This window comes from Rhinoderma darwinii, chromosome 1 (assembly GCF_050947455.1).
Source record: "Rhinoderma darwinii isolate aRhiDar2 chromosome 1, aRhiDar2.hap1, whole genome shotgun sequence".
In the NCBI taxonomy this organism is placed as follows: domain Eukaryota; kingdom Metazoa; phylum Chordata; class Amphibia; order Anura; family Rhinodermatidae; genus Rhinoderma; species Rhinoderma darwinii.
This window is the reverse complement of record NC_134687.1, coordinates 38,230,792-38,244,102: the sequence shown is the minus strand read 5'-3', so window position 1 is coordinate 38,244,102 and position 13,311 is coordinate 38,230,792. Positions and strand designations below refer to the sequence as shown.

Genomic DNA, 13,311 nt, shown 5'->3' with positions numbered 1-13,311 from the left:
TTTTGGATAATCCCTTTTTGTTAGGATGGTTCTTAAACATTAAGCAGATCACAGGATGATTGGCTATGATCTAAAGGGAAACCCAGCAACAATTGTTACATTTTCCTACAGTGCCACCACAGGAGAAATAAAGTATTACACAGTTCTTCTAGAAATAAATGATCTCTCTGTGTAATTTATGGACATGCCAGATCCTCCAGAGTAAGATACGCCCTTTCCTCTCTGGTTCATGAATGAGGATTCTAAATAGGGGACCCCCTCTATTAACTCAGAATTGGAATAGGGTATTTCAAAATGTTTGTTTTTTTTCCAAATTATACAACTCCTTTAGGAGCTTCAACCAAAACATTATCATTGAAAGAGAAGAGAGGTTATTAATATTGCTTGAAAATGGAAAAACATGAAAACTTCTTCCTGCTTTAGACCAATGACCTTCAACCTTTGGCTCTCCAGGTGTTGTGAAACTACAACTCCCAGCATGCCTTGACAGGCTTCAGCTGTCAGTGCTGAGGGTTGTAATTTCGAAACAGCTGGAGAGCCAAAGGTTGGAGACCAATGCTTTAGATTGATCGGTTTGCCATGACCTTACCTCTTCACCATCTTGAAATAAACTTGAAAATGTTAAATTAAATGGGGTCACCACCCTGACTTTTGACTCCTCCTGTACAATGATTTATTTGTTAGGCTACATTCACACGAGCGTGACATATTTACGCTGGTAAAAAAACGCACGTAAAATCTGTCCGTGTGCTTTGCGTTTTGCATCAATGTGCTTTGCGAGTGGCATGTATTTTTCACGCGCTTACAAGCGCTTCTTTTATTGTTTGCAATGTAATTGATGCATAAAACGCGGACAGCACACGAATGTCACGCACCCATTGACTTCAATGGGCGACTAGGTGCGTGAAAACGCACCAATAAAGGACATGCAGTGAGTTTCACACAACGGACACTCGCTGCGAGAAAAACAACGCATGTGTGAACGGCCCCATTGAAATCAATGGTCCGTGTGCTGTGCGTTGTTTTAACGCACAGCACACGGACGAGAATCACGTTCGTCGGAATGAGGCCTTAGTCGCACACAGTAGCAATTATAACACGTGAAGTTAAGAAAATAATCTCCTGTTCACGTCGTATAAATAAACGGCCCCTGAATGTAATCCTATGATCATGTATGAGTGTAAACATCTGTAACAAGCGCCTCTTTCTATCTGCTGTTCTGCTGCTACCGGCTCTGCTCTAAACCTCAGAGTCAACCACAAAACATCCTGAAAACCAGCGGCTACACTCTATAGATCACCCACTAATGCGGAAAATACATGAATCTCTCAGCTCTACAGTGACAAGGTGACCAATCCAGAGGGAGCCAGACGCAGGGGTACAATCTTTTTATTTTTTGTAAGACGAACGTTCAAAGACAATAACACATGGGGGGAGTCATTGGTCATAGTATTTTTTTCAGTTGTATTATTTTGTTATTTTCTGTTAAATAATTTTGTAATTCTTCTATTTTATCTTTTGTATTATTTTTCACTTTTATTATGCGAATTTACATTTAAAATTCACCTCCTGTTTGCACCAATTTTTTTTTTAATAATTACAAAATTGTTTCATTCTTCACTACCACAGGACCTTTCCGTTAAGACATTTTGTGCTGCATGCTGTGTGGACATTTCTAAAATTAGTGGCACATTCCGTCTCCTAGGCTTTATTTGCTGTAATGTTCCTATTTATTAAATCGGAGTCATATGGCAAATATTGAATTTGAAAGCCTTGAAAACAGAGCACATGACTTCGAAGATCTCAACGAGCTGATTCAGGTCACTACCTCCCAGTCCAGAAACGGGCAGATACATATCCATAGAAAGCATAGGAGGACATGACGCCTTCAAACGCCATGCACGGGGCTTCCTCCCTTGCTGCCAACTCCATGCACCCCATAGTAACCACGGGGCTGCCTCTATAGGAGTTACACCATTGCTCCCATTAGTTTCATTCAGTTTATCGCTATTCTGTTCAAAGATCCTCCTTTTCCATTCAACCACAGTGAAGACTCTTTAGGACGACCACCAAGTATTGAAGGAAAGAAGTGGTCTTTTATTTATTTATCATCATTGCTTATACAGCGCTATACAGAGAGTGTCACCATTCACATCACTCCTTGCCCCAATAGGGTTCACAATGTAGATTCAAACCAGAGAACCCGGAGGAAACCCACAGAAATATGAGAACATATAAACCTCATAGAGATATTATCCTTGGTTGAATTTAAAACCAGGACGCCACTACTGCAAGGCAACAGTGTTAACCACTGAGCCACCATGCTGCCCATGGTGGGCCGCTCAAAGAAGTGGGCCAATATACATAGGATAGGAGGTAATTGAAGATCCTTCACAGACAGAAATATCTTGTCTAGAACAAGGGCGGCCTTCTTAACAAGGTCTTTTGGAGCGGTTTTACTGTTGTGACCATCTCTTCTTTGGGAAGACCAATGGGAAGACTATTTATTGTAGGTCATCGTCTCAATGAGATTTCACTGTATTAACATCTCTTAGGGCCACAATTTTCGCACAACTGGTACAACTAAGTGGGTTCTACATTATTACTTTGAATAATTCGAATAGTTATTATAATAATAATAATAAAGTCCTAAATGGTACAGTCCCTGGATCTCTTCCAGCCTATATCTAGTTACTTTCCCTCTTTGAACTTTTACAGTGTTGTCACATTTGCCTAGAAAAGCTTTGCAACGTCTGCGAATAAAGAAATCTGACCACGTCATTCAAGGGTCTCTGCAGCCTACCAGGGCAAACAAAAGCTAATTTTATATTTCAATGCAAGCAAACACATTGAATGGGAATAATAAAGTTCCCTTTGATTAGTGGCTGTATATTTATCCGAATGCCCTAGTTTGGAGATTCGGGAATGGTTATCTCTATTTCTTAAAAGACAAGAAGAATAGAGCACATCGTTTTAAATTGTAAATCTATTTATATGCTAATGTCCCTGTGTTCCCGGCCACAAATAGCACGACTGGTGTTAGACAATTTAATCACATAGGTGGATTAGGCAGCAATGGCCGATGCATCTAATTTTACTGACTCCAATTTTTGATTTGTTATTTTATAAGGTTAAAGTATGTGATACAGACATTGGTAAGAAGTTGTGCACGAGGCAGCGCTCTAGCGCTGATGGGCCTCTGTATATAATAATATCTACTGAAGATGACTTGGTTTATCTAGTGTGTGATCGAGAATTTTAATTTTTATAATCATAATATCAAACATACAAAATCTTTCAGTCTAGACAATCCTGAATTTGACTTTGTAATGTAACCTGGAGAGACTTTTTGTTATTTTATATTCTTCTGTAGTCTTAAATTGGCTGTCGAGAGAAAAAAAAGAGACTGCTACTTAAATTAACTGCTTCAACTTAATTCAACTTTTTCTTAAATTGTAATATGATATGTGTAAGTAACCAAATCTACAGAAATTTTTTTGGGCCAAACGGCTCAGTTGCATGTTCATTAGGGTTCTGCTCACATCTGTGTTTGGGGGTTTGGACGGGGTTTCCAAGCTTTCTGGTACTTTTGAAGGCAGGAATAGCACAGTCTGCAGCAGTGTTCTTGCAGCCAAAATTACTGGAACTCCGACAGTACCCTGACTGACCCCATTAAAGTCAATGGGGCACATCGTGGACTATTTGGATCCCTCGGAAAGCACATCTGTCACAGCGTCATTTCTAAACATCTCATGATGCGACTGCGTGCAAAACCTTTTTTTTTTTGTGTTTGATTAACCACTAGCAGACACCTTCAGCAGGTCATCGTAAGGCAAATAATAGAAGATCAGCCCAAAAAGTCCAAAATGGGCCATTCTCCGTCCTGTACATTCATTGGCAGGGTCTACAACCTCCCTTAGGCTTTGGGTTGTTGGCAGCTCTGCCTTATAATTTCGGCACAAGGGCCCAGCCTCTTGTCGGTGTTTACAATGACTTTACACCATGGTTCTGTGTATATAAAAAGGAAGCATTTATTTCTATGTAATGTCGTTCTATCTGAACCTTACATTCTCTGCATGTATCATTTCTTTATGTACAGCGTGGAACTGTGTGTGGTTTCTATTGTATTACATTTTTAAAAAAGTTTATAAAAGTTCAGAACAAAACAAAAATAACAGAAAAGGATAGATTTCTCTACAGGTTATTGTCATGAAATGTAATGATCCTGTCACCTCTGTGCTGAACATTTATAATACTGCTATCTTCTTATGTGGGAGGAGGGTCTTAAAGGGATATTCCCACCATAAACATTTATTGCATAGCCACACGAAGGAGGATCCATCAACCCCCGTCCTGCCTAATGAGTCGACATCTGGGCGGAGAATCAGTGCGGAGGTGGCTGGGACTTCCGGAAACAGCCGAGCTTGCTAAGCTATACTGTTTCCGTAACTCCGATAGAAGTGAATGGGAATTATAGCACAGTAAGCAACACTATTTACATAACTCCCAGCATACGGAACAGGCGGTACAGGGTCGGGGGACGCCCATTTGGGAGATAGGTGATGGGTCTCAGAGGTGGGACCCGCATCTATAAGACACATAACGCCCCTTTTTCTAACGCAGAATAGGGTATTTGAAAATAAGCTTTCCGACAACTTCTTTAATCCCCTAAAACAAAAAGTATTGCAAAAATCTTGAAGAGAAGGCAGGGATACCGGGCAATGTGGTGAGGCTCCTGCTGCAGCAAGATGTCGGCCAGCTATAGATTGATCTTATGATAGGTTGGTTAGAAGACACCAACATAACATTGTTAATGCTTTTTGGGCCACATACAATATTTTTTTCCCATCCTCGATTGTGATATTGGACAGGACACGACTAAAGTAGAGAATATCATGGTGTTGTTTTTGTTTTTTTACATTTAGTCAAATGGTAATTAATAAAAAAACCTTCTAGCTGGAGACAATATGGGCACAGAAGGGCAATTTTTTTTTATGTAATATTACGTAAGCCATTTAGTTAGTGCCAAAGCGTTGCCGTGTGAATAAAGGAGCCATACTGATACTGAGATCAAGCAATAGTCTCAGACTCCGACTATTTTTATTTTTACCATCAATTTATTTAAAGGGCCTGTCATATCATTTACTGCTTGGGAGTCATATATGTCTCGCTGGCCCCGGTATAGAAATCCTTAGCTCCTGGCAGCTGTAGATACTTCCATAGCATTAAGGAAATGTAGCAGCTGAGTCAGAACCGCATGAAAACCTATTGACACCAGACAAAGAACATTATCACCGGTAATTGCTCCCTGGGTCACAACTATATAACAAGCACTTAGTAATATTAGAGTTTATTTGCGTCAGCATAATATCGCTGCCACAGCATTTTTTACACGAATCTTTTCTGCTTGGTTGCGTTGTCTGGCCCACCCTCCATCTATACAGACCATGACCACCTCCTCTTATAGTTACATCATAGTCTTTGTTATCCCTGCACACACAGGACATATCATCAAAAAGGTCTAATAGGGTATTTGTATAATTTTTATATAATAGACCCTGGTGCCAAGTGATTGGTTGGAAATGAAGTTGTCTTCTGCTGGTGGCCCATGATTGTGTCAGAGCCTGAGCCCTCTGGAGGATCCTCTGGTGGATCAAACCGATACTGGTTATGGAATTTCAGTCAGATCTTCTAAAGACTTTTTCTAAATCTGGCCAAAGACCATATGTTATATTTTTGAGATTCTCTCATTTACTGTATGTAAAATAATATTGCATGATGTGATAAACCCTGCTTGTCCTTTATAACACTGCTATATTAATATCTCTGTGTCTTCTACAGGTCATCCTGATACTGACCAAGTACTATCACGCGGACATGGGGAAGGTCCTTGAGAGCTCTTTATGGAGGTAGGACATATTACTCTACAGTTTCTTTGGGTAGCTTGCTTACATATTGACCTCAATGATTCAGCTCAATGATTGACGTATTCATGTTGTCGATAAGCAAATGCTGTAGTTGTAAAATGTGGAGATATTTCGAATTTTTTGAATTTTGAACAATTGGTTTTTCTGGGTTATCTTAATTTGTGAAAAAAATTGGGTGCAATTAGTGAATGAAATATATGGAAATATGATGGTGCATATTGTTATTTGCTGGCATCGGCAGTGATGGCTGATAATGGAAATGGAATTTGGAATCTCGACTGTGGTGTTTGACCAAAAATATCCACTAATAACAAATATTATTGTCTGTGATACGGTATTGAAATTGCATGATCAAAGGGGTTATGTGCAGACCGAAAAGTATCAGTAGTGTACTTGCTGCAGTATGTGGGTACACTCGCTAATATACATTCCGGTCCCGCGTCGTGCTGATTCTGAAATTTTCATAGCGCTGGCGGGGTAGTGGAAGTCTAGTTGCACAGTCTTCCTTAATGACGACACGACTCTTTGTCATGTGACCGGCCCCGCTGTACTCTATGTAATCAATGTACTACTAATGTACATAGAATAATGCGGGGCCAGTCACATGATGAAAAGTCGTGTCATCATCAAGGAACTAGACTTCCGGTCCCCCGCCAGCGCTATGAAAATCTCAGAAACCGGGCGACGGAGGATCGGAATGTATATTAGCGAGTCTACCCACATACTGCAGTGACTACACTGCTAATATTTTTCGGTCACCACATAACCCCTTTAAATACATCTCCCTGTAAATATGTTCAAGATTTTCCCCTTTTTGAAATACCTATAGCAAAGGCTTCATTCACACTACAATATTACTGCTCTAAACAATCTCACAGTTGTATGGAGCGATAATAGGGCACCTATAGACTTCTATGGGACCAAACTGTTCCTCCATATGTCTCAGATGGAGTCATACAGAAGTTTTTGACATGCTCCATCAGCCTTCTCTTGGTGTACATGAGGCCTAAAGGTCAAAAGAGAAGTGCATATGGTAGTTCTATACATTTCTTAAAGTGGACCTGTCACTTCTCTTGACATGTCTGTTTTAGTAAATACTTGTAATCCTCATGAAATAACAATTCTGGATTTATTACAACCCTGCGTTGTACCGTTTCTCTGTTATTCCTCCTACAAATTTACGAATAAATTAACAACTGGGTGTTACCATTCCCCTTGTCAAAGGGGTGTGTCCCAACACAGTCTTAGACTGTGAGCAATGATTGGACAGTGTCCGACTGTGTAGGGATACACCCCCAACTGGAAACATCCAGAAGTCAATTTATTCCTCAATTTCTAGGAGGAATAACAGGGGAATGGCACAACGTAGACTTAAAGGGAAAAGATGATCCAGTATTGTTATTTCCTGGGGAATACAAGTATTTACTAAAACAGACGTGTCAGGAGATGTTTTCAAGTTTGCTTGCTCCCAACTGTAAAATGAATGTTACTACAATAGTATGGTAGGATTTGGATCTGAGCAGACTTACATATGATTTTTGGTTGCTTATTAGTAGCAGCTGTATGGACCTGTACACAAAACATGAAATCCTGCAATGTGCTGAGCTTATGGGCTGGATTGGAGCTACAGATGTAGAGCCGGGATACTGGCATGCTGGGAACTTGTATTTCAGACGTTCTGATCCTGATAACCGAGCAATTTCATGTCTTTCATGCCTTTGTGATCCTGCTGCTCTATTGACTCATAGCAACAATTATTTTCATATGTGTGGAGAATTATGACCATAGCAAACACATGTTTTATACGGCTTTGGAACAAATGGAATTCAGAGCTATTTTATGAATGCGTGACTATGGGTCTCCGTGAATTTTGCATTAAAAGGCTTTACTAAGTGTTAAGTGTATTAGATGATATTATTTTTATAAAGGTGACGTGAAGGAAGACTGATAATAAAGACGTTTCTGCGTTTCCCATCTGTGCTGCATGTGATGTAGGCAAATACAAATGTATATTAGAATATTCTATGACAGAGTAAACCACAGTTGCCTTCGGAATACAAGAATAGAAGGTAATAACACGTTTCATTTAGGATATTGGGAATATACATTATTCATAGCTACAGATTTGACTTCATAGATAATGGGGAACTAGACAACAAGCAAAGTAGGGCCACCTTGCTTGCCATATTAAGACAGTTGTTCTCGTACTTTCAGCCCACACAATACTGCCATACCATAATACCGCTATATACAGCCCACGTAATACCAACATAGTGCCCAAATACCCAAATAATACTCTCTTAAAGTTTACACATAATTATAACACTGTCATTCCCAAATAATATTACCATCAGGGCCGGCCTTAGGGGTGTGCGACCTGTGCAAGTGCACAGGGCGATGCACCCTCCCAGCATTTAGGGTGCCACTGGGCTCTGCCTCTGCTCTATCCCCTGCTCTTAGTTACACACATGGAGGAAACAAGAATCGAGGAGCAAGAGCAGAGGAGGAAGCCCCGCCCACAGCCCATCCTGCAAGAAGCCTGTGATCCTGTCAGCAAGGAGAGATGGTAGGCTCCCATGTGTGTTTATATGTCTCTGTGTTTGTATATGTATATGTTACAGTGTGTGTGTGTGTGTGTGTGTGTGTGTGTGTGTGTGTGTATATGTCTGCATGTGTTTGTCTCTTTCTAAGTGTGTTCAATTTTAAAGTAGAACAGATAAACTGAAGATATACTCTGCTGCACCCTATATACTCTGCTGCCCCTTATATATTCTGCTGCCCCTTAAATACTCTGCTGCCCCCTATATACTCTGCTGCCCCTATATACTCTGCTACCCCTTATATACCCTGCTGCCCCTTAAGGGAAAAAAACATTTTCGTATATGGTAATCTATAAAACTTTAACCAATTCATGGAAATTAATTCATGGAAATAATCTTTTTAAAGTGTATCTCCATTTGAAGGTGCACTGCATGATATATATATATAGGTGCCTGTGGGAAGAGTAACATCTACTACGTTATCTGTACTCAGAGAGCTATCACTGTTATCTGTGGTGTTACATAGGACTGCAGGGGACATCTACTACATTATCTGTACTGTGTATATATGTGCCTTTTAAGTATTTTTATATGTGCCTGTGTGTGTATGTAATATATATCTATATATATATATATGTATAGCAGAAAAAGAATGGCGACAGCACACTGCGGACACTAATGCCACCTAAACCACAAAATATAAATAAATATGCACTAAAGCTAAAACTACTTATAATAGGGAGGTTCTTAGTGCACATTTTGATCAAAAAGTGTTTGCCCACCTGCCACGACAAGGCGACCTCTGTAAGGTGGGAATCTACTCTGCACATACACCCAGAACTGGGATTAAGCCTACATATATACCTGGGGATGGTAGGATCCAGCATTGAACTAATTAAAATCACCCAGTGCAGAATGGGAGGAGGGCAAGAACAACAAGTGGAGGCAGTCACTAACCCCACATATATGGATCACATAAACAACAAAAATTTGAACAGCACATTCCAACTAAATGATATAAAATGTGTATATATATAGATTTATATATATACCTGTATGTATGTATGTATGTATATATTCCAGAATGTGTGTGTATATATAAATTTGCCTGTTTGTCTGAATATTTGTCTTTATGTATGTACAGTATATATGTTCCAGTTTGTGCATGTCTATATGTGGCCAATTCTTTGTTTGTGCAGGGCAGCAATAGAGAGTCCCGCACAGGGCGGCATCCAACCTAAGGCCGGCCCTAATTACCATTCAACGCTGAATAAAACTAGGTGTTTATAATTTGCTCCTGGGATTCCTGTCCTTGGGGTCTCTTAGTAAATGGGGGCTCTGGGCAGTTGCCATCGCCTAAATCCAGGTCTCCATAAATATTTTCTTTCAAGGGACTTGGTAGACAATGACTTGTGAAATACATTAAAAATAGAGTATGTTGCTATTCCTATATGATAGATAGATATATAGATAGATAGATAGATAGATAGATAGATAGATAGATAGATAGATAGATAGATAGATAGATAGATAGATAGATAGATAGATAGATAGATAGATATGAGATAGATAGATACAGGGGCGTAACTAGGAAAGACTGGGCCCCATAGCAAACTTTTGACTGGGGCCGCCCCTCCCCTGGGTGTCACACAACCCCCTCCCCTTGTAGATAGCGTCATACAGCCCTGCTGTAGATAACGCCATACAGCCCCCCCTGTAGATGGCGCCATACAGCCCCCCTTGTAGATAGCGCCATACAGCCCCCCTGTAGATAACGCCATACAGCCCCCTCTGTATATAACGCCATACAGCCCCCCCTGTAGATAACGCCATACAGCCCCCTCTGTAGATAACGCCATACAGACCCCCTGTAGATAACGCCATACAGCCCCCTTTGTAGATATCTACAGAGGGGGCTGTATGGCGTTATCTACAGAGGGGGCTGTATGGCGCCATCTACAGGGGGGGCTGTATGGCGTTATCTACAGGGGGGCTGTATGGCGTTATCTACAAAGGGGTCTGTATGGCGTTATCTACAGGGGAGGGCTGTATGGCGTTACCTACAGGGGGGGCTGTATGGCGTTATCTACAGGGGGGGGCTGTATGGCGTTATCTACAGGGGGGGCTGTATGGCGTTATCTACAGAGGGGGACTGTATGGTGTTATCTACCGGGGGGACTGTATGGCATTATCTACAGGGGGGACTGTATGGTGTTATCTACAGGGGGGGGCTGTATGGCGTTATCTACAGGGGGGCTGTATGGCGTTCCCTACAGGGGGGGCTGTATGGCGTTATCTACAGGGGGGATGTATGGCATTATCTACAGGGGGGGCTGTATGGCGTTACCTACAGGGGGGACTGTATGGCGTTATCTACAGGGGGGCTGTATGGCGTTCTCTACAGTGGGGGCTGTATGGCATTCTCTACAGTGGGGGCTGTATGGCGTTAGCGCCATACAGCCCCCCTGTAGATAACGCCATACAGCCCCCCCTGTAGGGAACGCCATACAGCCCCACCCCCCGCAGGGAACGCCATACAGCCATCCCCCCTTCAGGGAACACCATACAGCCCCCCCTGTAGGGAACGCCATACAACCCCCCCTGTAGGGAACGCCATACAGCCCCCCCTGTAGGGAACGCCATACAGCGTCCCCAACCCCCCAAAAAAATCCGACCTACAGTGTGTCCTACAAATAACATGCATCCCCTATCCACAGGATAGGGGATACATGTGTGATCGCTGGCAGCGATAGGGAGAACGGGGGATTGAAAGTCCCCTGAAGTTCTCCATGACTAACCTCTGACTTCCGGCGTCTTTGCAGCTCAATAAAAATGAAAGGAGCGCGGGTCACGCATGCGCACAAGCACGACCGGCGCTCCATTCATTTCTATGGAGCTGCCGACACAGACCCCGGAAGTCCGAGGTTTGTGATGGAGAACTTCAGGGGACATTCAATCCCCTGTTCTCCCTGCCAGCGATGACACATCTATCCCCTCTCCTGTGGATAGGGGATACATGTCTTTTGTTTAATGGCAGAGCGAGAAGATACCTGCCTGCTCCGCCGTAGTGTTCAGTGGCGTCCCGCTGTAGCAGCCATAGCGGCTGCTAGCGGAGCCTCCGGCTACGGCGGTAGTTACGCCACTAGATAGATAGATAGATAGATAGATAGATAGATAGATAGATAGATAGATAGATAGATAGATAGATAGATAGATAGATAGATAGATAGATAGATAGATATGAGATAGATAGATAGATAGATAGATAGATAGATAGATAGATAGATAGATAGATAGATAGATAGATAGATAGATAGATATGAGATAGATAGATAGATAGATAGATAGATAGATAGATAGATAGATAGATAGATAGATATGAGATAGATAGATAGATAGATAGATAGATAGATAGATAGATAGATAGATAGATAGATAGATAGATAGATAGATAGATAGATAGATATGGGATAGATAGATAGATAGATAGATAGATAGATAGATAGATAGATAGATAGATAGATAGATAGATAGATAGATAGATGATAGATAGATAGATAGATAGATAGATAGATAGATATTAGATAGATATTAGATAGATAGATCGATAGATCGATAGATAGATAGATAGATAGATAGATAGATAGATAGATAGATAGATAGATAGATAGATAGATAGATATTAGATAGATAGATAGATAGATAGATAGATAGATAGATAGATAGATAGATAGATAGATAGATAGATAGATAGATAGATAGATATTAGATAGATAGATAGATAGATAGATAGATAGATAGATAGATAGATAGATAGATAGATAGATAGATAGATAGATATTAGATAGATAGATAGATAGATAGATAGATAGATAGATAGATATTAGATAGATAGATCGATAGATAGATAGATAGATAGATAGATAGATAGATAGATAGATAGATAGATAGATAGATATAGATAGATAGATAGATAGATAGATAGATAGATAGATAGATAGATAGATATGAGATAGATAGATAGATAGATAGATAGATAGATAGATAGATAGATAGATAGATAGATAGATAGATAGATAGATAGATAGATAGATAGATAGATAGATGATAGATAGATAGATAGATAGATAGATAGATAGATAGATAGATAGATAGATAGATAGATAGATATTAGATAGATAGATAGATAGATAGATAGATAGATAGATAGATAGATAGATAGATAGATAGATAGATAGATAGATAGATAGATAGATAGATAGATGATAGATAGATAGATAGATATGAGATGGACAGAATTTGTAATTTATGACTTTGTAATGATCTTTGCAAAAGTCTCTTGAGCTCTCTACTCAAATGTTTCATTTAATAATGCTATTAATATTGACCTTTCCGTGGTGTCTCAACATTCTTTTAGAACATCCGGAAAAAGAGATAATTTAACACCATCATTACTTTTCTAAGTCATTTCCAGGATGCTGTTTAGAGAATCCTCAATCGTTCTTCATTGATTCCTGCTGATTATTAATGTATATATATATCTAAATATATCAGACGTCTTCCTGTTTGTTGCATTTCCAATACAAAATTGCAAACTGGAGCCTCGCTGCAGGTCTTTAAGGGCATTCCCAGCACTGAACAACAGTAATGAAGGGCAATAACAAAGGCATTGATATGGGAAATAAGAGTCCAGCAGTTTATAGTAGTAAAAATCGGTGCAGGAATTGTTATCTGGTAGATGACGTCCCAATTACACGTATAGAGCTGTTGCTGCTGTTACTCCTCACATGTCCTGATGAACCTATAGAACTGATGGGCGAAGCGCGTTGGGACAGGAAGAATAA

The 13,311-nt window shown here is 40.4% G+C and overlaps 1 protein-coding gene across 2 annotated transcripts in view; it reads left to right on the top strand.

The window, feature by feature from the left end:
• SORCS2 (sortilin related VPS10 domain containing receptor 2) overlaps positions 1-13,311 on the top strand; it is an 862,853-nt gene that overhangs the window by 268,013 nt on the left and 581,529 nt on the right. For both annotated transcript variants that reach the window (XM_075857659.1, XM_075857651.1), the window contains exon 2: positions 5,842-5,909. In XM_075857659.1, the coding sequence (XP_075713774.1) occupies positions 5,842-5,909 (68 nt within the window). The remainder of the gene's footprint in view (positions 1-5,841; positions 5,910-13,311) is intronic.